At 39.6% G+C, this 24,930-nt stretch overlaps 1 protein-coding gene across 1 annotated transcript in view; it reads right to left on the bottom strand.

The window, feature by feature from the left end:
• LOC137149849 (glycoprotein Xg-like) overlaps positions 1 to 23,173 on the bottom strand; it is a 28,539-nt gene extending 5,366 nt beyond the window's left edge. Inside the window, exons 1-3 of the mRNA XM_067543465.1 lie at positions 23,114 to 23,173; positions 6,283 to 6,424; positions 4,507 to 4,575 (exon numbers count right to left, since the gene is read on the bottom strand). Of these exons, the coding sequence (XP_067399566.1) occupies positions 4,507 to 4,575; positions 6,283 to 6,424; positions 23,114 to 23,173 (271 nt within the window). The remainder of the gene's footprint in view (positions 1 to 4,506; positions 4,576 to 6,282; positions 6,425 to 23,113) is intronic.
• Positions 23,174 to 24,930: the final 1,757 nt, after the last annotated feature.

Below are 24,930 nucleotides of genomic sequence, written 5' to 3'. Positions count from 1 at the left end.
TATTGCAGAGAAACTAAATTAATTCTTTGCATCGGTCTTCAAGGCTGAGGATGTGAGGGAGATTGCCAAACCTGAGCCATTCTTTTTAGGTGATAAATCTCAGAAACTGTCCTAAACTGAGGTGGCATTGGAGGGGGTTTTGGAACACAATGATAAATTAAACAATAATAGGTCACCAGGACCAGAGGATATCCACTCAAAAGTTCTGAAGAAAATCAAATATGAAATTTCAGAACTACTAACTGTGGTATGTAACCAATCATTTAAATCAGCTTCTGTATTAGATGACTGCAAGATAACTAATGTGACACCAATTTTTTAAAAAGTTTCCAGAGGCAATCCCGGCAATACAGGCTGGTAAGCCTAACTTCAGTACCAGGCAGATTGGTTGAAACTATAGTAAAGAACAGAATTATCAGATACATAGATGAACACAATTTGTTGAGGAAGAGTCAACATGGTTTTTGTAAAGGGAAATCATATCTCACCAATCTACTAGAATTCTTTGAGGGGCTCAACAAGCAGGTGGACAGCGTGATCCAGTGGATATAGTGTACTTAAATTTTCAGAAAGCCTTTGACAAGGTCCCTCACCAAAGGCTCTTAAACAAAGTAGGCTGTAATGGGATAAGAGGGAAGGTCCTCTCCTGGATCAGTAACTGGTTAAAAGGTAGTACACAAAGGGTAGGAATAAATGGTCAGTTTTCAGAATGGAGAGAAGGAAATAGTGCTGTCCCCAGGAGTCTGTACTGGGACCAGTACTATTCAACATATTCAGAAGTGATCTGGAAAAAAGAGGTAAAAAGTGAGGTGGTGAAATTTGATACAAAATTACTCATGATAGTTAAGTCCAAAGCAGACTGCAAAGAGTTACAAAGGGATCACACAAAACTGGGTGACTGGGCAACAAAATGGCAGATGACATTCAATATTGATAAATGCAAAATAATGCACACTGGAAAACATAATCCCAACTATACATTTAAAATGATGGGTTCTAAATTATCTGTTCCCCCTCAAGAAAGAGATCTTGGAGTCATTCTGAATAGTTCTCTGAAAACATCCACTCAATGTGCAGTGGCAGTCAAAAAACAGAATGTTGGGAATCATTAGAAAAGGGATAGATAATAAGATAGAAAATATCATATTGCCTCCTTATAAAACCATGGTACACCTACATCTTGAATGCTGTGTGCAGATCTGATCATCCCAGCTCAAAAAAGATATATTGGAATTGGAAAAGGTACAGAAAAAGGAGTATGGAAAAGCTTCCATATGAGAAAAGAGTAATAAGACTGGGACTTTTCAGCTTGGAAAAGAGGGGGAATAAGATATGATAGAGGTCTATAAAATAATGACTTGTGTGGAGAAAGTAAATAAGGAAGTGTTATTTACTCCTTTTCATAACACAAAAACAAGGGGTCACCACATGAAATGAATAGGCAGCAGGTTTAAAACGAACAAAAGGAAGTATTTCTTTACACAATGCACAGTCCACCCATGGAACTCCTTGCCAGAGGATGTTGTGAAGGCCAAATCTATAACGGGGTTCAAAAAAGAACTAGATAAGTTCATGGAGGAAAGGTCCATCAATGACTATTAGCCAGGATAGGCAGGGATTGCTGTTTGCCAGAGACTGGGAACAGCCAATGGGATGGATCACTTGATGATTACCTGGTTATTCATTCCCTGTCAAGTACCTGACATTGGCCACTCTCAGGGGACAGGATACTGGGCTAGATGAACCACTGGCCTGAACCAGTATGGCTGTTCTTATGTTCTTATGTACCTTGCTGAAATGAGGCCTATGAGACCGCAGCTGGATTAACTTCACATAGCTCCAGATTCCTCCTTGCTAGAAAGATATAAACAAACTGAATGGTGTCCAGATAACAGCTATAGATATAATGGGAGAAATAAAGGGACTGATTTTTGAGAAAAGAATAGGAGAAACTACTGTATAGCTTGGCTAAAAGAAATGACTAAATGGGTACATTTATAAATATTTAAAGATATGGGCTAATATTTTAAAATGTGCCTGTGATTTACAATCCTAATTCCTGTTTTCAAAAGCAACTAGGTGCTTAGGAGTCTAAACACGTGTATCACTTTAGAAAATAGGACTTTAATTACTTTTGAAAATTTTACCTACTATCTACTGTTGGCCTAATCCTGTTTTCATGAAATACATGAAAGAACAGAAGCACAAACACTCCCCCCCACTTCCTACCAAGAGGCACTGCAGCCTGATACACTGTACCTTTAATCAAAAGCTAAAACTTCAACTGACTCTTATTGTTCTATCCTTTTAAATGTTCACTTCAGCCTTTTTAAAATATCCATTTACCGCATAATAATTCAAGTCTGTCTTTACTTTCTATAATTCTATTTGTTTTAAAATTGTTTGTTAAAACCACTCCACTGACCATTTTATCTGTTAATTTTACCCACTTTCAATATATTTGTAAAAACCCTATTTTAAATATAAAAAGGCACACTGTGAAATATAATATGCCTATCTAATTGGGAAAGACACTGGCAAAAATAAAATAATACTTGCTTTAAAAATAATATGTGAGTTCTTCAGCTAGGAGTTGGCACTGAGTGATTGAAGTGTGAATGGCTGAGCAATTGAGGTGGGTGTAGATGGGGAGAGTGATTGAACAATTGGTCTGAGTAAGGGATGTCCAAACAGGTAAAGAAAACACCAGCCCCACCTAAAAAGCTTGAGGGAAGAAGAAAGGAGTGAAGATAATAACTTTTACCACTCAACTGGCTGAAGAGGAGCCCACCCTGATAACTTTGAAGTCAGCCCACTTCAAAGGACAAAATCTGATCAGGCTTGCAGCAATGTGGGTGATTAAGGATCACACCAAATGCAGATACAGCATGACAGAGCAAAACCGCATAGACTTACATGGGGTCTTTTTCCTATAAAATGGGACAAAAAGATGAAGGCTGGAGGTTCGGGTCTACATCACCACACCAGTCAGGAGTACGGATGCACATCAGCAGAACCTTGCTCCTCACCCTCGTGCTACAGTCACCTGGCCAGTGACTACCACGAGCACCAAGAGGCTGGTAACTATAACATCTGTGAGACCCCTATGTATGTTTGTCTGCCTCCCTGTCTGTGTATGCCTGTCAGTGAGTGTGAGTGTGAATGAAAACACCAATTGAAACATCTTTCTCTGTAATTGTAGTATTGATACAATGTTAATACTGTTTGCCTAGTGTTTACATTATTAATACTATTTCACTAAAGTAAAGAACAATATTGATGTTGTTACAGTGTTGATACTTTCCTTTTTATTGATACTATTTACCAAATTTCTGTATTCACAATAAATGTGGCTTGTTGCCTTATCCCCTGAAAAAGACCTTGTGATATTTGTTATTTGAATAACACTAATACCCAGGGTTTGCAATCCCTAAATTTTATGAGTCTAACCATCTCAAATATGAGACTGGGTAATTATTTTCTGAAATGATAAAAAATAGTCTAACATACTACAAGAATTTTAGAGAGTACCACCACCAAGAGCATCTCTTAAATAAAGGTCATTATCTAAAAGAAGACAAAGAAGAGAGTAAACAGAAGGCACTTTGGCGGAAGGAGTGAAATTAAAGTTTTAAACAGGAAATGTAAAGCAGTTGTTTAAGAAGACTGAAAAATATGTTGGGCTAGGTTATGTGCAAGTGCTTTAGCATTTCACAGATATCTCAATATAATGAGAATTTTACCTCTACAGCATTACAGGGAAAGAGGAATTATTGCACGCATCATTCTCCAATGTCTTGCTTGCAAAATTTCAAGACAGCTCTAACTGTGTGCTATGGATATAGGGATGAGTTGCATTCAGTTTACAGTTCCAAAGTTTTCTTCACAGCCATGAAGACTCATAGCTTTTTATATATAAAATGAAAGTTAAGATTGCAGACCAGCCATTCAATATCCAAAATATTTCTCATCAAGAATGATGATGGAGAAAGTAATAGTGATGATGAATGAGGGGAAAGAACATTTTTTAAAAGCTGTGGTGTTCTAGTTAGGAATGAAAAACTGAGACTTACTGTGGCAAATGTTTTAAATATCCATTTTTAAATTAATTTTAACCCAAAGTAATTAACAAATGTATGTGAAGATTCTTATAAAATTTTGTCTTTACCCACAATTTATGAGCTGTAAATTTGGGGAGTTACACCAAATTCTTTATAAAAAACACAAAGAGGTTGAATCCCTACTGTAAATGAAAAACTCAGTGCAATGTGGGGTCAAGACCAGCATCTCTGTAATATATAATACACAAGCTACATTTTATATGTTGAAAAATAAATAAAAAAATCAGAAATGAACACACTGATCCCATAAGCATCTAATAAAAATAAATACTTACATTATCATAGCACAATGCCAAAAAAAAAAAAAAAAAAAAAAAAAAAAAATTCAAACCAAAATTAACCAATTGCAGCATCATTTATTTTTAATTCATAAAAATATTCTTACCACCACCATTGTCATAGCTTCCTGGCTGCGGCTTATAAGGAGGACGTGGGTGAGGTTTTGGATGATCATCTATTAATAATAAAGATGTTCAATATTTTAATAACGTTTTCAAACAATACCTTCTTGGCAAAAATTGGACACATTTTTCTCAGCCCAGGAGCATGTTTTTAGAATGTTGGAGCAAAAACTGTTTAGCTAGTTTGAGTAGGAATATAGTGAGGCGAGGAGAAGCTTTTATCATAGGATACAGTCCCCAAATAGCTCATGTGTCTTTCTGGGGCCTGGTGAAAATCAGTTTTGCTTGGCCAAGTTATAAAGATTTTAAAACCTGCTTCATGCATGTGTATTGTTTTTTGTTATACAACAAACTAACAATCTGCCAACATTCCATTGGCACTGCCCAGGTGTGAGAGTTGAATGGAATCTTCCGTTCAGTAGACAAACTCTCAACTTCTATTGCAGTTACACATGCAGTTATGGTGTGCAGATCTGTGTGAAATATGGGCTTTGAGGGTGAGTACGGAATGTGGCGGAGCTCTAAATGGACACTGACTCCTTCTGAATAATATGTAAAGGTACATAAGGAGGGACTCCTTAATCTTGAAGAACCCCCAGCTTATTCACTACAGACGTGAAACAATGTAATGAAGCAGGGAAGGTGGGAAAGTATATCTATCTAAATTTTTATGAGGTTGCCTATCACCAAGGTAAATGAGGCAGAGGTTCTGCTCCATTCATTATATTGTTTGTTCAGTGTATGTTGTGAGAAACAGTTGAGAAAGGACTTTTGGCCTAATGCAATATGGGGGATGGGACACTGTGCAATGTATGAAACATGAGGCCACACACAGAATAATGACGATACAAATATTTAACAGCTGCCACATACATAGAACAATGTCCAACTTGTGCACAGGATGAGGCAGGATTCCTGTAGGGGAAAAAACTGTGATTGTGTAGTTAAAGACTACACTGTAAGGCATACGCACAAGGGAGTTAAATTAAGAATGCATGGCAATTATCTTATCCATGACATTTCCTGATTCCTGAATGCTTCATTTTAGAACTTCAGTTTTTTTCAGTGTAGAGTGTGGAATTTTATGGGCTATCATAATCAAATAAAAAGCATTTTTAGACAGAGAGAATGAGAAAAAAATGTTAACCTTTTTAAAATTAGTTTGTCACATCAGTCTCTTCCTGGAATCAAGAGTTTATGGCTTTAAAACCTACTCCTCCTTTACCATTCACAGCTCATTTCTCTTAATTGGCATAGCCTATTGTAGCACTATTAATAGCCAGGCTAACAAGTGAATGCCAGAAGAGGGGAGTCCATCAAGTTTTAAAAAGACCCACACATTAAGACTTTAGTCTCCAACTCATTACATTTTTTAAAAGTAATTTGTTGTGGACTTGTCTTGTCCACTACACAAATGTTTAGTAAGGCAAACGCAAAAGCTACAGTTGTCTATTTGTATGTTCATTGGGGATTTCAAGGCAGGTCTGAGATTACCAAGAATCATCTGCCAATAAAATTTGAATGTTGTCCAGTCACTGTCTAAAGCCATATTATACCCATTAAGGAGCTCTTATTATTTGGTAAATGTCCAATATTTAATTTCCTTTAATATTTTTTAACCTATACTTGATACATACACCATTATCACACAACCCTGATCTCAGATACTGCATATGGCACATATCACCATGAATCTTGTAAAAACTACAAATCTGAGATCATTTTCATGAACCGTTAGCCAATTTAAATTTATTACTCACCAAACACTGGCCTTTTGGGAGTCAGTGGAGGCTTCTTAGTAATTGTTTCCTCTATGAGACACAGTGAGATGATAAAATCAATACAAGCTGAAACACTTTTCAATTCATCAAAGGAAGGTATCTGTAAATCTTGATAAATATTCTAGATAAAGAAAACTTAAGCATCACTGAGACCACAAATTAAGTGTTGAGGTCTTAGGGCCAAGTTTTTTAAAAAATAGAACTTGAATTTAAGCAATTTTTTAAAAATAGCCTAATTATCAAAACTGCTATAAAAGCATTTCCCATTGACTTTTATGCCTTTCCTTTAAATTGGATTAATTTTAACACTAGCCATGTTGAGGCCCAGTTCTCATAAAATGGAAAATGTATTTAAGATGTAAAAATAAGCTTAAACACAACAGGGCAAACAAAAATATGGTTATTTTGCAGGGTTACTTACCTGGATGATCAAGAGCATCAGCTAAATCAAAATCACCTTGACCTAACAAAAGAAACCACACATTAATGTCAGTGTGTAGGAACATTTTATACCTATTTCAGTTATTGCTGTGTTCATTTTTATGTATATGATTCACAACCAGAGTTCTGCTGGTAAGGCATAGGATTCAGGCACCTGGTGGTGGAAAGTCCATTTGACAAAGCTGTTCATGAGCCCCCCTCTGCTGGCGGGGCTGTTGTGTGATCACACAAACTATCCCATTGAATTTAAAGGGGATACTCACTTGAATAAAGCAGGAAGGATTTGGCCAATAATACCACTCTAGATTCAATCAATATGTAAAAAATGTCTTTGAAGAGCATGCTTTGGAAGCATTATGGAAGGCAAGGACAGCAGCCAGAAGACCACAGTGTGTCCAAAGAAAAAGAAACAAGATTTTGCACAGTACCTTCAAACCCTTGCTTGCTTAGAGTGACCCTTTGTCCCCTCTAGTGGTGGCTAGGCCAGGTAGAGCTTGCTGAGCCTGCTATAGGCTTGGCTAAGTAAGATGTATCTCTCAGCTCAGGCAAAAGAGACTCCTACAATGAGGTCCCAAGTTTGAACCCTGCTGCTGACACCCCTGTGTGGATCAGTGGCATGTTATACTACAACCAGGTGAAGTGATTTAATAGCTCAAGATATCTGGTTAAAAGTTTTACTGACACGCCTGCCTTGAAATCACTTGTAAATTAAATCTGCACATTCTAGCTACTTCCTCTGACATATGGCAGCATTTACAACTGTCAAAGCATGTTTGTCATCTACACCCATATGCTCTCCACTGCACCCTGAAACATGTGAAAGAAAAACAACATCTTCCTGCTCTGTTTTAGGTGTCAATGATGTCATTAATTGTTACAAGAATAAAAACACCATCCTGACGTGAGAATTTGGCAGGAAAATAAAGCCAGGAAGGATTTAAAATATTGTATCCTAACAGCCTGTAATTGAATCTACAGATCTGTTACTGATTTGGGATTTCTTTTTTTGTTGTTATTGTTGGCATTTTTTGCTTGAACTGAAACCGTTTTGTAAATCACCTCTTTATGAAATAAGCAGCCATTGACTTTCATGTAGAATACAGCACTATTTGTCTTCATCCACTCCATAGTATCTGTGTAGATCAAACACAAGAGCAGCTGGCACAAACTGAAAAAAAGAGTTTCTGGGAGTCGAGAGTTATGGTTGTTATTCCCAGCTCTGTCACTGACTTTCTGTGTGACCTCAGGCAAGTCATTTGATCTGTGCCTGTTTATCAATCTGTATAAAGGGGATAATAATATCTAGTTCTTAAATAGCGCTTTTGATCAATAGGTCTCAAAATGCTTTACAAAGGGGTAATTATCCCCATTTTACAGATGGAGAAACTGAAGCATAGGGAGGGAAATAATTTGCCCAAGGTCACCCTGCAAACCAGTGGCAAAGCCAGGAATTGAACCCAGGTCTCCTGAGTTCCAGCCAATTATGTGCTCTATCCACTAGGCAACACTGCCTCCCATAATAGGATAGTGGCACTTCTGTAACTCACAAAGACTTAGAAGACTTAATTAATGTTTGTAAAATACTGAGATCCTCAAATGAGAGGGCTCACAGCATATACATTTAAAATATTTTATTCTTCTATTATTCTTTATTGAAGTGCATGTTTCAAGAACTTAATTATGTAGCCACACACTCTGACAGGAATGATACTGTACGGTTGGAAGAAAGAGCTATACAACAAGACTTCCCTTGTCAACATTATGTTGTTTCTGAAAATCTATACTTATGAAGGGAAAAGTAGGTCACAAAACCAGACCATCCAGTTAGCATAGCTTGAGTAATATTTTCTCTTAGTTAATTGAGCAGATATTTTAGAACATTACACACCATCCAACTATTCCCTCCCCTGCCTTAGGGACTGATCCAACCCTCACTGAAATCAGCGAGTTCTTAGATTTCTAGTCATAAGCAATAAGACCTAAGGTTTTTCAGTGATGGACTCCCAATATTTTAACATAGGGCTAACACAAAAATGTTCCTCTTACTCTGCAATTACCAGGAAGGTTTATGATGGCTAGGAGGAGATGTGCGAGCATGGGGAATCTGTTTGTTTTACCATCCATAATAAAAGAAGGGTGTACGCCCTACACACAAACACACACATACTTAAGCATACTGTAAACTGGTGGCATTCTTCTCTTCTTGCTCCTAACACAATATATAGAAACTGGATTTGGTCCAAACAGCCCGTTCCTGGGGTTTTTCTTTATTGTAAATTTTAACAGCAGCAGCAAAACATAAACCTAAGCTGGATTGTTCTTAGGGTTTTTGCCTGTATAAACCTTCTGTTTTGATCCCTAGTTCTTATTGTCTAAGAGATGCTCAAAGGCCTCAATCCACAAAGATATTTAGGTGCCTAAATCCCAATTTTAGGCTGTGCTGCAGTCCACACAACTCCTGCCAAGCCCTTTAGGTGCCTAAACTCACTCTGTGCCTAAGTTTTCAGGGTAAAAGTTCCTTAGGTGCCTATGTTTCTGCCTCTAAGCATGTGTACTGCAACCACACTCTAGGCATACAGATGCCTAGGTCCTATGACTGACCCAGGGATGGGGGAAGATACATGGATGAACACCTAACTTGTGTGTAAGGCTCAATCTGGTAGGTGTGCTCAGAGAACACCTATTGGATGGGGCACCATTCCAAATCTGGCCAGAGGAGGAGGTGGTCCATACTTTATAAACTTTCATCCCACTGGTTAGAGCATGTACATGGGAAACCTGGACTCAATTCCCCCCTCTGCCAGAGGGGAAGAACAGATTTGAACAGGGGTCTCCGACCTCGCAGGAGAATGCTCTATCCACTGAGCTATGGGGTATTCTCATGTGCTGTTCCCTCAATCTCTCTTTAAGATATACAGAACACTGTGCTGTTAAGACTTTGAAATACACTTCTATATTACATTGAAGTTTATTTCAGCTTTGGGGGGAAAAGTGGAGAATTTTAAACCACAATTTTAAATCACTATTTTAACCTAAAGACGCCAAACAAGATCACCCAGGTGCTTCCAGTTGCACCAGAAATCTTAGCCAAAAAAAAAAGATCACCACACTGGAGAGACGCAGCAAGCTGAAACAGCAGCTGAGGTCTATCCACCTACTGGTATCTGTCTAGAGTGTTATACTCTACCACCATCACTGTCATATCTGAGTAAGTGAGGTGGAAAATGATGAAAGGCAGAAATGTGACATCAGGGAAGACAAAAGACTGTAGAAATAGCCAGAACAGGAGGAAGAGACCAAAAACTATCTACGGGAGGTGCGCAAATTAAACTTTTGACCATGACCAAAGTACTGAAGAGGAACCACAAGTAATAAAGAAAGAAGACAGAGTTTTCTAATCAGTGACTTTACAGTGAGGAAGGAATCTAGGTTAAGACATATATGGCCCAGAAAGAGATAAAAATGGATGGATGGACATGCAGCCATCTGGGTGTCAGGATGAATTACATCACAATAAGAACACTGGATATCCTAAAGACCGCTGAGAATTCCTTCCTGACTCCAAATAATAATAAATGACATTAGTAAAAGGGGGATTCAGTGGAATAGAATATTAAACTCTGTCGTCCATTTTTATGCTTGTACTCAAACATTTAAGAACTTCATTTGTAAGGTTAAAAGGTAATTAGTTCTGCAGGCAGTCTAAGTTGCATCTGAAAGCCTTAAAAATTGTGGGTTTAAAAACAGAAGCCCACTAAAGGCCAAACTGAAAATTTGGCCCACTCTGCTATGGAATAATAACAGGGATCTCAGATCATGCATGAAGGCTGGAACAAATCTGGTGGTCTTCTTCTGAGTGAAAGTAGACTGAAAAAAATATATTTTCCCCACTATAAAAACAGCACTATGTCCTGTATTTAACAGCTTTACAGCTGAAACTGCTGATTGTAAAAAGTTGAAACTGGGAAAGGAACTGAGGAGAAGTATACAGTGTTATTCTAGAGGGGATTGGTTTTAATTTGACTAAGTTACGAATGTTTTAAAATCTCACGTGACTGGAGGATTTCCCTGTACAGGAAGAATCACTTCAGAACTATTTAAATCTAGGTTATGGCTGTTTTGTGCTATCAGAGGAAGTAGGGGAATGTCTACATTACACACTAAGCCCTGGCTCTGGCTCAGGTTTGAGCCCAAGCCCCTGTTCTGCCCAATTAGTCTGACTGGGGTTAGCAGTCAGGACCCTGGGTCCTTGGACCCTGTGTGTGACACTTCCCGGCGGTACTGAGTGTTGTGAGGCACCTCACTACCTATCTGCCGTTAGCATGAGGAAGCCTGGCCTGTGCCTGCTGTGGTTCTGTTCCCCAACTCCACCAGCCTCTGACAACTGAAACACTGCCTTCCAGGCTCCATAGGCCCTGCTGTCTTTGCACAGGTTAATAAGATAGGTACAGTCCAACCCCCGAGTCTTTCGAGCATCCCTTTGGAGTGCCTGCCTCTGATTCACTGTACACTCACAGAATTCACACAACCACCACCCCCAAAGAAACAGTACACACCAGCTTACCAGTTTCACCTCAGGATCACCACTCTACTCAACACATAGCACTTAGATACGTTTTTTGGTACAAGCAAGACGCTTATTTAACAAAGAATAGAGATTCAAGTAATAGCAAGTAGGTGGAAGTATTGAAAATAAATGGTTACATATAAAATCAGACCACGCACTCTGCAGCCTAGTACTGCTCAGGTAGGTTGTGATCCCTTTTTCATTAAACAAGCCACACTCTCAGCTTATCCCCTCAGTAAAGGATGCAGAGCATAGCTCTGTACCTACAGTTATATCCAAAATCCATTGTCTTTACTTGTAAACAGGACTCCCTTCTGCTGGTTTATTTCTTCCCAAAAAGACCCTGTCTGGAAGGTTTGACAATCCCTATATTAGCATTCAGCTCAGACTGTAAATGGATGCCTATTGTGAACCATACAATACTTAGTTTGCACATAACAAGGCAGAAAAACATCTCTTGCCTAGAAGTCCACTGTTTCTCACCTTTTGGTTACCAGCTCCAAGTCACAGAACTTCAGAGCCTAGTTTTCATTGTATAAACTCCTTACATATTGTTGGTACTTACATTACGCAATGGTTCTGGGGATGAGCGTGACACAGACTTTCAGCGGACACCTTACATGGCACATTTAGGCAAACCAGTATGTAGATATCAGACCCAGGGGATCCCTGTAACCTTTACTCACTCCTGTGCCCTCTGCCAGTTGGCACCAAGAGCTCCCCGAGTCACAGGATGGGTCAGAGCAAGAGTTCCGCTGTCACTCAGGTCTGAGCCCTGTCATTTTGCAACATGGACGCAGGTTCAGCTGCAGACCGGAGTCAGAAGGTCTGCATAGCATAGTATGGATGTGTTACACAGCTGTGAGGCCTGTGCCCAGCAATTATAAGCCCAAATTTACAATGCAGTGTGGGCACTCAAGTACAGGCTTGGAAACACTGAATCCACAGCCCAGATCCCACAGATCTGGGCTTATTGTGCAATGTAGACATATCCTGAGAACAGTCTGAGGACACCAGAGAACCAGGCCTTATGATTTTATTATCCTACTTCTCTGTACTACCCTAGAATGGTTTTGGCAGAGTCTCTGTGTTTTAAACAGAGGAAATTGACTGTGATAGTGACTTACAGTGAGTGGAGGAGACAGTACGTGACTTCGTTACTCATCTTTTTGTAGACGGAATTATATAGGCTGCATTCCTTGTGTTTGGGGAAGAACACTGACTGCATACAAAGGCCTTGTCTACACTACAAAAGGTTTCCTGGAGATGCAGTTTATACCAGTAAAAGCATTCTTTCGCTGGTATAATTTATACTAGTTCCCTGAACAAAATAAACTATACAGCAAAAGGACTTTTTTGTTGGTATAGCGGCATCCACGCTAAGGCTTTTGTCAGCACAGCTATGTTGGTCAGGCACGCAATTTTTTCCACACTCCTAACTGATATAGATTTGCTGGCAAAACTTTAAAATGTAGATTGAACCTAAATTGTTAGCTCTAGTCTGTCCCTGTAGCTTTATCTAATAAAACTCATCCTTTCTGGTAAGATGATTAGGCATGCCCTCAAAAGAAAAATATTATTTACTTTTATAAAGAAAATTAACAACATCCTGGTAGTTTTAATTCAAGTTTCATAAAAATTACACTTTATATTTGCAGCTATTAATCATTTAGGTAGGAAATTGAGGGATTAAGGCCAAATTCTACCTTCAGTAATATCAGACAGCTCCACTAATACCACTGACGTCAGTTATGAAAGCCTAATGTTATAGATTTGTACTTAGTATGCTTCCTCTGTCCTAGAAATTGCTGGGACGTTTCTTTAAAGCTTCTGTACATATTTTTATTGTGAAAGTCTCTTCTGATTTTTTCCTCTTGCTTTGACATTGCACCTATTTAACTATATTTTCTCACAGTGATCCTTGTTCAGACTTGCAGACTGAACTGTCCCAAAGGCTCACACTGACTTAGACAAATTCAACCACTGACTAACAGATACTAATAGTCATGTAATGAAAATAAATTAGACCAAAATTTTCAAATGGTACCCACTTTAGATATGCAAGTCCACCAATTATATGCCCTAGTTGCGGTTGGTCATGCACAGAGAACCAAGCACACTAGGACTTTGTGTACCTAAGTTAGGTTACCACAAAATGCATACAAACTTTTGCTCATAGCCATTATTTGCAAATTTGGCCTTGTATAGAAAACAATATTTTTAACATATGTTTAATTTAGTTGCCCAATTTAGTTTACCTTCTGTCCAAAAAATCCACCAACTTTAACTGTTAGCTGTTTAACAAGTTAGCTGCTGGGACAAAGATCAGAGTCATCATAATTTCAGAGAAATCATAGAAATGTAGGTCTGTAAGGGATCTTGAGAAGTCAAGTTGAGCCCACCATGCTGAGGCAGGACCGTGTAAACCTAGACCATTCCTGACAGATGTTTGTGCAACCTATTCTTCAAAACTTCCAATGGTGGGGATTCCACAACCTCCCTTGGAAGCCTATTTCAGAGTTTAACTGCCCTTACAGTTAGAAAGTTTTTCCTAATATCTAACCTAAATCTGCCTGGCTGCAGACTGAGCCCATTTCTTCCTGTCCTACCTTCAGTGGACATTGAGAATAACTGATCACTGTCCTCTTTATAACAGCCCTTAACATGTTTGAAAATTATTATCAGGTCATTCCTTCTTCCCTCCTTCCCCCATCTTCTTTTCTGAAGACTAAACATGGCTAGTTTTTTTTAACCTTTCTAAACCTTTTGTCATTTTTTATGCTCTCCTCTGGACACTCTCCAGTTTGTCCACATCTTTCCTAAAGTGGGACACCCTGAGTTAGACACAGTACTCCTGGTGAGGCCTCACCAGTGCCAAGTAGAGCAGGACAATTACCTCCCATGTCTTACATATAACACTTCTGCTAATATACCCTAGAATGGCATTAGCCTTTTTCACAACAGCATCACGTTGTTGACTCATATTCAATTTGTGATGCACTAGAACCCCCAGATTCTTTTCAGCAGTTCTACCTCCTGGCCAGTTATCCCCCATTTTGCAGTTGTGTGTTTGATTTTTCCTTCCTAAGTGAAGTACTTTCAACATGTCTTTACTGAATTTTAGCTTGTTGAATTGAGACCAATTCTTTAATTTTTCAAGGATCTTGAATTCTAATCTGGTCCTCCAAAGTACCACCCACCCAGCTTGGTGCCATATGCAAGTTTTATAAGCATACTCTCTACTTCATTATCCAAGTCACTAATGAAAATATTGAATAGTACCAAACCTAGACTAACCCCTGTGGGAACCCACAGGATACCCCTCCCAGTTTAGCAGTGAACCATTGATAACTACTTTTTGAGCATAGTCTTTTAACCAGTTTGGCAACCACCTCATAAAGTAAATTCATCTAGACCACATTTCCCTAGTTTTCTTATGAGAGTGTCATGTGGGACTGTGTCAAAAACCTTACAAAAATCAAAACCTTACAAAAAATCTCTAGGCCTGTAACCCTGTCAAAAGTGGAAATTAAATTGGTTTGGCAGGATTTGTTCTTGACAAATCCATGCAGGCTATTACTTATAACTGTATGATCTTCTCGGTGCTTACATATTGATTGTTCAATAATTTGTAACGCCGGCTAACACAGAGGCATCGGCAGCAAGGATCTTCTCTAGGGGGCCTAGCCTCCCCTAGAGGGGGACAGAGTGCCATGCCGAGGAAGGCAGGGTTACAAATTTGCCCCAATATCTTTCCAGCTATCAAAGTTAAGCTGACTGGTCTATAATTCCCTGGGTCCTCTTTGTTCCCCTATGTAAAGATAGGTGCTATGTTTGCCCTTCTCCAGTCCTCTGGGACCTCACCCATCCTCCATGAGTTCTCAAAGATAATTGCTAACAGCTCCAAGATTGAGTCAGCAAGTTCCTTATGTACCCTAGGATGAATTTTTGTCAGGCCCTCTGTCTTAAATACATCTAAACTATCTAAATATTATTTAACCTGTTCTTTCCCTGTTTTGACATGTATTCCTTCCCCACTTGTTGTTAATTTAATTGTGTTAAATGTCTGGTCACAATTTACTTTTTTTAGTGGAGACTGAAGGAAAATAGGCATTAAATACTACAGCCTTCTTGGTGTTGTCCATTTACTCTCTTTCCCTGCTAAGTAGTGGACCTTACATTTTCCTTTGTCCTTCTCTTCCTCCTAATTTATTTATAGAACCTCTTCTTATTGCCTTTGATGTCCCTTGCTAGGTTTAACTCATTTTGAGTCTTATCCTTTTTTATTTTGTCCCTACATGCTTGTGCTATTCTTTTGTACTCCTCAGAAATGTGTCCATTTCCACTTTTTGTAGGATTCCTTTTTGATTTTCAGCAGAGACATGTCTAGTTTCTGCAGATAGCAGACACACTACTTGATATATACACACAATTATTGGTGAAAGCTTCAGTGAAGAACAGGGTTTGTGACTATAACATTCAGGAATCATTCACATTAGCTACTAATGAAACAAGTACCATTAGCACCACCAGAAACAACCATAACCCTCTCCATAATAAGCTGACCAGCAGGCCCATTTCAGATCAGCATGTAGGAGAGGCAAGAGAACCACTTCCCTTACAAACAGTAGGAGTTTGTGATTCTCTGTGTACCGTGTTAAAGTCATAGCCCAAGAAGCTTAACCAGGGGTGTAGCCAGAAGTGATTTTTTGGCAGGGCCTGTGGTTGACACTGGGGGGCCAACCAAAAAACAAGCACTTCCTGAACTTCCGGCTTCTGGCCACATGATGGGAAGCAGGAAGTTTGGGAAGTGACTGGCTGAGAAACTAAGCTGCCTAATGCATTGGCAGCAGAACTTCCACAACCGATTGGATGAGCTTGCTTTCAAAGTGGATGGGCCATGGCCCACCCAAGCACACCCATAGCTATGCCACTGTAACCAATAGTAGCCAGTAGATGACTGATCAGTTTAGAGGGTAGTAGTCTTCATATTAGGCTAACATGCTAAAAAACAAGAGCTTTCTAGAGCTGATGGGCTTACACAACCTCGCCACATACACTATTTATTGAATCATTCTGGGCACAAATCTACTTTACTCATTTGGGTTTTTTTAGCTGCTTAGAAATGGAAATGGCAAGCACTCTGAAAATGTTGCTTTCCAAGTGCCTCTGTGTTCTCTGATGAAAAGCTGTTTTAGATCATTTTACAGCAACACTCCTATAGTCAGCAAATCATAGCAGGCACTAGGAATTTTTCGAGTAACATATCTAAGAGGAGGCAAACTGGCTTCCATTTTTGCTTATTGAGTGCTAATTTTATATGAAGTGGGCAGATTTTAAAGGCAGCTCAGAATTACTTTAACTGTAGTAATTCTAATCACATTTCTTTGGTACGTGACTTTAAAAAAAACAAACATAAAACAGTACACACTTTTTACTTTTGTGCTCCATTCATTTTCAGTGAGCGTTACCTGGCAGGATGACTCAGCAGAAATAAAGCAACATAACCAGCAAGATCCTATCTTTGTCAGCATAAATCAAAATAAGTTACCTTAAGAAAAACAAACAAAATATTCCCTAACTTTGGTGGCACCCGAGCTTAGAGTCCTATCTTCTCACAAGCATTCTCCTCTTCCTGTGTTTCCTGCAGCGGCAACCCTTGGCAGGTCCACAATGTGAAGGGGAAGTAAAACTGGAGTTAACCCTTTGTATACTGGAAACCAAACCTGCTCACTGTCATAGGACGCTACAATAATTTACACTGTAATCATTGTGAATTTTATAGAGTTGTCTTGGTCACAGGTCCAATTACTAGCTATTCCTTTTCATCTCTAAATTTAGGCCTTGATCCTCCATTTGGATTCATATGGGCAGATCCATCTCCCCATGCAAACCCGCAGTGACCACACTTTCCAATGGGACAATAAAGGTCTGCCTGAGTGGCTCAGGTTACAGGACTGATATCTACAAGAAACAAGCTTCTCAGTTATTTAAGTGTGTGTGTTTGTTTTAAAAATTAAATATAAACAAGAAATATGAAAGCAAAATGATATACTTTAAGCTATGGTAGGTAACTTAGTCACTCTCAGTTAATACATTAAAAGATTTGTACTGGGATTTTTAAAAAAAAAAGAAAAAAGAAAAATGCTAGCTTGAGACTACTTACTCACGCCCAGACTGGGTTAAGATTTCACAGATAAGCAGAAAAAGGCAATTGATAGCCTGTATGAGAGAGATAAAATCTTGTTATTGCTTCCAAGGGAAAAGCAGTGGAACTAGTAAATATTTTTAAAAGGATTTCCTGAGCATATCATGTGATTGGAATATTTTTTTCTACCTGTGACACTAAAATGCTATAAAACTGGCAAAGATCCAGGAAGAAAACCTATCGAAAGTCTTGTGATGAGAATGGAGACAGACTAACATGTGGAGCAAAATATTAGTCAAGCTGCCTCTTTCGAAGGACAATTAAGGATTATTTTTAATGCTTTACCTCTGAAACTCAGGGCCATATTATCCATTAGGCACAATAGGCACAGTGCCTAGGGCCTACGAAACTTTCAGGGCCTACAAAAAACATTTTAATATATAATTTTTTATTTTTATTTAAAAAACTATTTATTAATAGCTTAAAATCAAATTAGTTATTTTGGTCAGGGGGCGTACGAAGGCAAGTGTGCCTAGGGCCTACGAAGGTCTTAAAACGGCCCTGCTGAAACTAACTTATAGAAGTAGTTATACACTGAGGAAAATGTGTATTTAGGTCCTGATCAAGCAAACACTTATATACAGCATAATTTTATTTATGTAAGTTATTCCATTAATCTAAGTAAAGTTATGCATATGCATAAATGATTGCTGGGTTATAGTCTTAGAGTGGACAGCTTTGTGAAGAATGTCAATGGCCGTGTGTGATTTTGATGTAATGCTACTATAGTTTAAATTACCTGGTGAGGCTTTCGTAACAAAGTTGGATTGTGCTTCCCCGCAATAATGTAGATTATTATTAAAATTAATTCATGTAGCACTGTAAAATTAGTGTGCCTTGGAAACATAAATTAAGATTTGTTCTTTGCCCTCAAGATCAGAGCACTAATATACCAATAAACTGCATCAGTTTGAACTATTGTACTTTAGCTAGTGTTTTGAAAGAAAAAAAATTATTAAAAAAAAAAAAACACTGAAAACTTCAAATAAGAGAGCCTAATAGGACAGGAGAGAAGACAGCATTATCCTGTGTCTATGTGGTATGTTTTGTATCAAGCCTTAAGATAAGAAACTGCCATCAACAAGTATTTTTATGGCATATGTTTTAATGATGGGTGTGAAAAAGTAGTAGTTCCTAGTACGGATTGCCACTCTAATTCTCTAATATGTAGTCACTGCATTACCTATGTCACTTTGCCTTGAAAGAATGGCTGAACAAGTGGATATGCCAGATAACCGTATTGGTAAATTACTACTAAAGCCGCTCTGGTCTTTGAGCAAATACTATCTTATCCTATCTGTGTCTTAATGAAACAGAAGAGTGAGACAAGAACTAACATTTTTTTAATATAGCCTACACACCAAAGAAATCAGCAGTAAAATATATACATTACTTTTGGCTCTGGGATAGGTAGGATGGATTTCAGTAATATTACTCTTCAACTAACGCCAAGTCAAACTTATACCTCAACTTCAATTAAATTCAACACTGTTTCAAAGAGATATTTTGATCCAGCAGGAAGTAAACATGATTTCAGTGATAGGTCTTTTAACAGTGTACAAAGCGATAGCTTTTCTTTATATTCTTTGGATAAAGTTCTATAGTGCAACTTCAGCTTTGGTCTTTTGATGTCATAAAAGTAAGGAATAGCCTTACTAGTCATTTATATCTGTTCAAAGTGGGCATATAACGCTACCAAATCAGAATGCGTGATGGTGGCATTTTACACTCAGGCTACATTTACATTGCTACAGTGGCACAGGTGGCTATAGCAGGAGGGGTTTTCTCATAGCTGTAGGTAATCCACCTTCCTTATAGGTGGTAGCTAGGTCAACAACTGAATGTCTACACCAGTGGTTAGATCAACATACCTACGTCTCTCAGGTGTGTGGATTTTTCATACCCCAGAGAGACATAGCTATGCTGATGTAAGTTTTTAGTGTAGTCTAGTCCTTACTCTCTGCTGGAATAAATTACTAGACAAGGAGCACAGCAGCAGAGAATCAAGGCTTATGTCTTCTCTATTTCTTGCTACTGAGTCTATAGCTACAGCTGTGGCTCTGTAGTGTAGACACTTACTATAGCAATGAATGGTTCTTTTTTCCATCCCAATAGTAAATCCACCCCTTTGAGAGGCAACAGCTGAGGCCTTGTCTGACAGATGGCTAGCACACTCACCAGATTTAGCAAGGTCTGTAATTGCCCGTTGATCAAAGACACGCTTGCTGGCAGCCACCTACACTCTCCAGTACAACAGTAGCATTGTTTTATAGAACCCATATTCTTAGGCCTGGTCTACACCTAAAAGTTATGTCGACCTAGCTACACTGGTCAGGGATAAGATATACTCACACCCCTGAGAGACATAGTTAAGTTGACCTAAAGCCTGATATAGGCACTGCTTGGTTGACAGAAGAATGCTTCCATCAACTTAGGCCTTGTCTACACTAGCACTTATGCCGGCAAAACTTTTGTCACTCAGGGGTGTGAAAAAACACCCTCTGAGTGAGGTAAATTTTGCCAGCATAAGCGCTTATGTAGCTGCGTTATGTTGAGAGAAGAGCTCTCCTGCTGACATAATAAAACCACCTAAACAAGCAGTGGTATCTATGCCAGACGGAAAGTATCTCCCACCAACATAGCACTGTCCACACAAGTGGTTATGTGTCAAAACTTATATCACTCAGGGGGGTTGTTCTTTTCACAGTGTAATCTAGCACAACACAAGAGCTGCTTTAAATTATGCTTGATACATGTATGGCAGTTGGACTGAGGACCAATGAAGTGGAAAAGGGTGTATGATATATATAGATATATGAAAACATATATCATCAATTTTTACCCTCACAATGTGTAGCAAAATTACCTACATTGCAGCTGTGCAGTGATTTGCACCACAGAACACAGATTAGATCTAGGCCTTTAGAACTTTATGGATAAAATAATATTATCCACACTCAACTACATTTCTTCAAAGAAACTGCTCCCTAGGACAGAACAGACAAATCAGATCTAGGTTTTGCTTTAAATATAGGGGTCTTGCACCAGAAATAAACAGGAAAAGGGTCCCAGCCTTCTTGCCCCCCAACATGCTGCTTGTTTAAAGCACACAGAAGGCAGCAGCCAGCCAGTCACCCACGCTGAGATGCCGAGTCCCTCAGCTGATGAGATGTTAGAGGGGAACGGAAGACGTTATGAGTTTATTGTATGCATTTTTGACAAATGATGTTACCATCTCTGTTCTTGTTTTATTTTCTGGCCTCTCTGAGAGCATTATAAAAGACCCTGCTAGGCTTTGGGCCACTACTGAATTCCTCCACACCTAGGACGTGATGATGTCTGGAGGCAGTGTGCTGATTCCCTCTCCCTGCTGCTATTAGCAGTTGGTGAGTTGCAGTTTTGATGCAATGTGGCTTAATATCTGGGATGTTAAATTCAACAACAAATGCCAACAGTCATTAACTCATGCCCTGCCCCACCCCTTGGTAATAGTATGGGAATGAAGCACAAAGAAGGACTACCTGTAGCCACTAGTGACTATCCGCCATCCTTCACTTTTGACTTTTCTATCCTTTGCAAGCATTTTACTGTTTTCCTTCTTTGGCATTATGCCTCCACTGACACATAAATTGTTTGAAAAGTGAAGACAGCCATGACAGTTGGGTTAGTGTATGCAGTCTAACACCAGAGGAGATGGAGGGATGTGTTACTCTGAGGAAACTTTTCTCTCTGGAGCGTCATAACTCCCAACACATTCAGGTCCACTGGTATGTTTTTTTCCATCTCTGGTGAGAAAGATATTACATTCAACGCCTGAAATCAATTCATTAGAAATATGAATCAGAAGTTAGGTTTTTTCCCCCTAAGACTTAGTCAACTTGAGGCTTCTCCAGAAAAGATAGTTGGAAATAATCTGTCATTGTTAATGAAGCAATTTAACCTGGAATTAAATAATTGCAACGTATTGCCTATTACAGAGCCTGATCCAAATCTGAGTGATGTCAATGGAAAGTCTTCCATTGACAGCATCCCAGCTTTGAATCAGATGTCAAACTTGTGTGGAACCATGTCACAGGTCAGAGATCGGACTGCCTGTCTTCAAATAATAGACTGAAGGGAGGCTGCAGAGAGAGGCAATCTGCTTCTTATTTTACCAAAACTGCTAGAAGAAATGTTGTATGAGGAATTCAATCCTGGATATCTGGCTGCTGAGTCTTGCCCACATGTTCAGGGTTTAGCTGACTGCCACATTTGGGGTTGGGAAGGAATTTCCCCCCCGGGCAGATTGGCAGAGGCCCTGTGGGGTTTTCGCCTTCCTCTATAGCATGGGGCACGGGTCACTTGATTGTGGATTCTCTGTACCTTGAATTCTTTAAATCATGATTTGAGGACTTCAGTAACTCAGTCATAGGGGTCTATTACAGGAGTCGGTGAGGGTCTGTGGCCTGCGTTGCACAGGAGGTCAGACTAGATGATCATACTGGTCCCTTCTGACCTTAAAAATCTGTGAGTCTTTATTGTCTATACAAAAGGTATTTCAATTGTCTCCCTCTCTGGCCATCTTGAGACAAAATGGTGTGGAAGGCAAGAGCTGTCTGTTAGCTGCTTTTCATTTTTATTTTTCTTAAAAATAGTTATTTTTTGTTCCCTTTAGGATGGAGGGGTATTAGCTCAGATCAGTAGACAATCCCATAGACTGAAATTTAGATGTTACACAAGGGCACCGTCCTACCTAATTTGATCCCCACTGATAACCACTTGTTTTCTGCATAGCACAGAAGACCTCCCATTTGGAGCAGCTCTCAAGCTTGGAGCCTGAAAGATGAGTTTGATAAAACAGACGTGTAATTTGCTTGTATTGTTGTTCTTTTATTCCAGTGAAACTCCTTATTTATGGAACTATGTAGCATTTTCTCATATTACAAAGGAGGTCTATTATTTTGTACTATCAAATTGCTCATGCAATTACCATCAGGTGCCTGAAGATCCTGTTGATTTCAAGTCTACAAAACCTTCCCACCTTTAGATTAGCTAAGATAGAGACACAGCGTATTTACTGGATAACAATAAATGCTTTTTTCTCCTAAATAGCATATACATGCTGTGGAATGAATTTAATGTTTTCTTAATATAAGGGGTTTTTGTGGGTTACCATACCCCTGCAGGCACCGAAATCATCAACAGGAGCCCTCTGCTTTGGCCACAGTGGGTTTCAACAATCTGAGTTCTTAGCTGCTAACTGGTGGTGCCTCCACCTAACTGCTTACAGTAGTCAGGAACTCTACCTTACCTCCTCATGTCATTTCGACTGTCACTGACCTGGTACTTACCCTTATGACTAGCCTAATAGCTTGTACGTATACTCTTCTGACACCTCCCTTGTGGATGAAACAACAATCAAGGTACACTTTATTTACAAGGGGAAATACAGAGGACGCATATAAAGGGAAGGGGAAGATGGATTTGGAGTAGGTACATCAGTAACACCGTACAATCCGCAAGTAACGTTAAACCCCAGGGTGGATTTCCCTAGATTTACATGTTCATTTTATTCCACATTAGTGGGCCCCCATCACCTGGAGGAACCCACATACCTTGATGAAGTGTTGCATGCCTGAAGCTGCTTGAGTGCAGTAAGGCGGTGAGGACGCCATTTGCCCAGGCTGCTAACCTTACTGCAGCAGCAGTAGGTGTTACTCACAGTGAGAGAAGTCCCCATGGTGCAGGAGGACTCCTCAGTGTTTCTAAGTCCTGTGATTCCTCTCAGGGTAGTTTGGCAAACCCCTTTTAGCGCAGAATAGGCATCTCCCCAGGCAGAAAGTGACAGTCAGGAGATCACCTATATTCGCTCAGGCAGAGCTGTCCTCCTCTCATCCCCCCGCTCCAATTGGTTTAGTCAGTCTTCCATCCCCTTGGGTTTGCCCAGTCCCAAGGCTCAATCCATTTTTATTGGTGGGGTGAACACACTGCCGTCTTCTCTGTCTCTCATTTACCAAGGAACAAGCTGAGCTCCCTTTTTTGTCAGGCCCATTAACCTGCGTTACAGTTCTGCTGTTGCAGTAATGTATGTTCCATTGACCACATATTGTCTTTGCAGGATGTTCTTTTCACTGTGATTTATTAGAACAGCATTTACGTTGGCCCTGGAGAGTAAGGCGCTCTTAAATCAACTGCATAGTTTAAAAATGATAAATAAAACAACAACAAAAATAAATAAAGTGTCAGCCAGTTTGTCCATTTCTTAACGATATTGGCTCCTGATCCTCAGGTCTGATATGACTGCCTTGTGCCTCTCTGGTGGTGGAAAAAGCCCACAGAGCTGGGCTAACCAGCCAGTCGGGGGTTCCCATGATGGAGAGGAATCCCCAGGCAACATACAGCTTATGTGGGAATGTGCAGAGAGCGTAGCCAATGGGCTACTGTGGGCCAGCAATCTTTGGGAGCCCTAGCAGCCAGGTGCAACTCAGACCAGCACTGAAGTTGCACCAGGAGTGAGCTGTCCTGCAGCCACCCACAGCTTCACGGATAAGGGCATAAAACCACATTTGCCATCCTTCCTAGGTTCTTCACCAAACACAACTGGGTTGGATCTGAGGACTGGTCCCCTTGAACTTTCACCACAGCAAAATAAATATGTGGGTAATAAAATTCAGTAGATGGTGCCTTGACTTAAAGTAGTTAGCCTGGCTTTTCTATAATGCAAGCTAAGTTGTCTTAGAACTCCCTGCTAGGGCGAGAATCCCAAAGAGCCATTTAAGGAAAGCACCCTGATCATTAGGCATACGCCACCAAAAGCAAAATACAGCTACTAATTTGATGCACAGTTGAAGCAAGTGGATGTTTCTATACTGTCCAAATGAGATTAATGTTAGATCTCAAGCTCTTAAATGTAGTTAGCAGAAGTATGGTTTTCTCTCCAGACTATTCATCTTTCCCAGAAACAGACTAGATAGAATGTGATAGTTGGGGATAGAGCAGGGAGCCAGCCACAGAACTCCAGGCCTTCTATTTTTTATTTATAAAATACTCTATACAAACCAGTTCAACACTCTGTGTGTCTATCCCATAAATGAAAATACACCATGCAATACAGAGGGCTGCTCAGGCAAATGGAAACTAGTTTGCACATGCTAGTATTACATAAACAGACAGCTCCCAGCGTAAGATAATATTTCAGAGCAAGAAAGTCTACATGCCAATCTCAGACTGTGGCTCATCACGGTTCATAATATCTTACTGTTCCTAACTTTGTAATGCCACTCCGTCATACTTCCCCTCCCCCAACTGATACCACCCCCCCAAACTTCTTCACTTTCATATAGAGCATCATTCCAGTCCTTAAAGATAAGGCTGTGTCACCATCTATCACGGAAGTTTTCTAGCGATTATAACGAGGCTTGGAAAGATTTGA

Source organism: Emydura macquarii, unplaced genomic scaffold (genome assembly GCF_026122565.2).
Source record: "Emydura macquarii macquarii isolate MOO-44397 ecotype Brisbane River unplaced genomic scaffold, CSIRO-AGI_Emac_v2 contig_860, whole genome shotgun sequence".
NCBI lineage: Eukaryota > Metazoa > Chordata > Testudines > Chelidae > Emydura > Emydura macquarii.
Note: the sequence above shows the minus strand (reverse complement) of the source record. Positions and strands in the feature narration are given on the sequence as shown.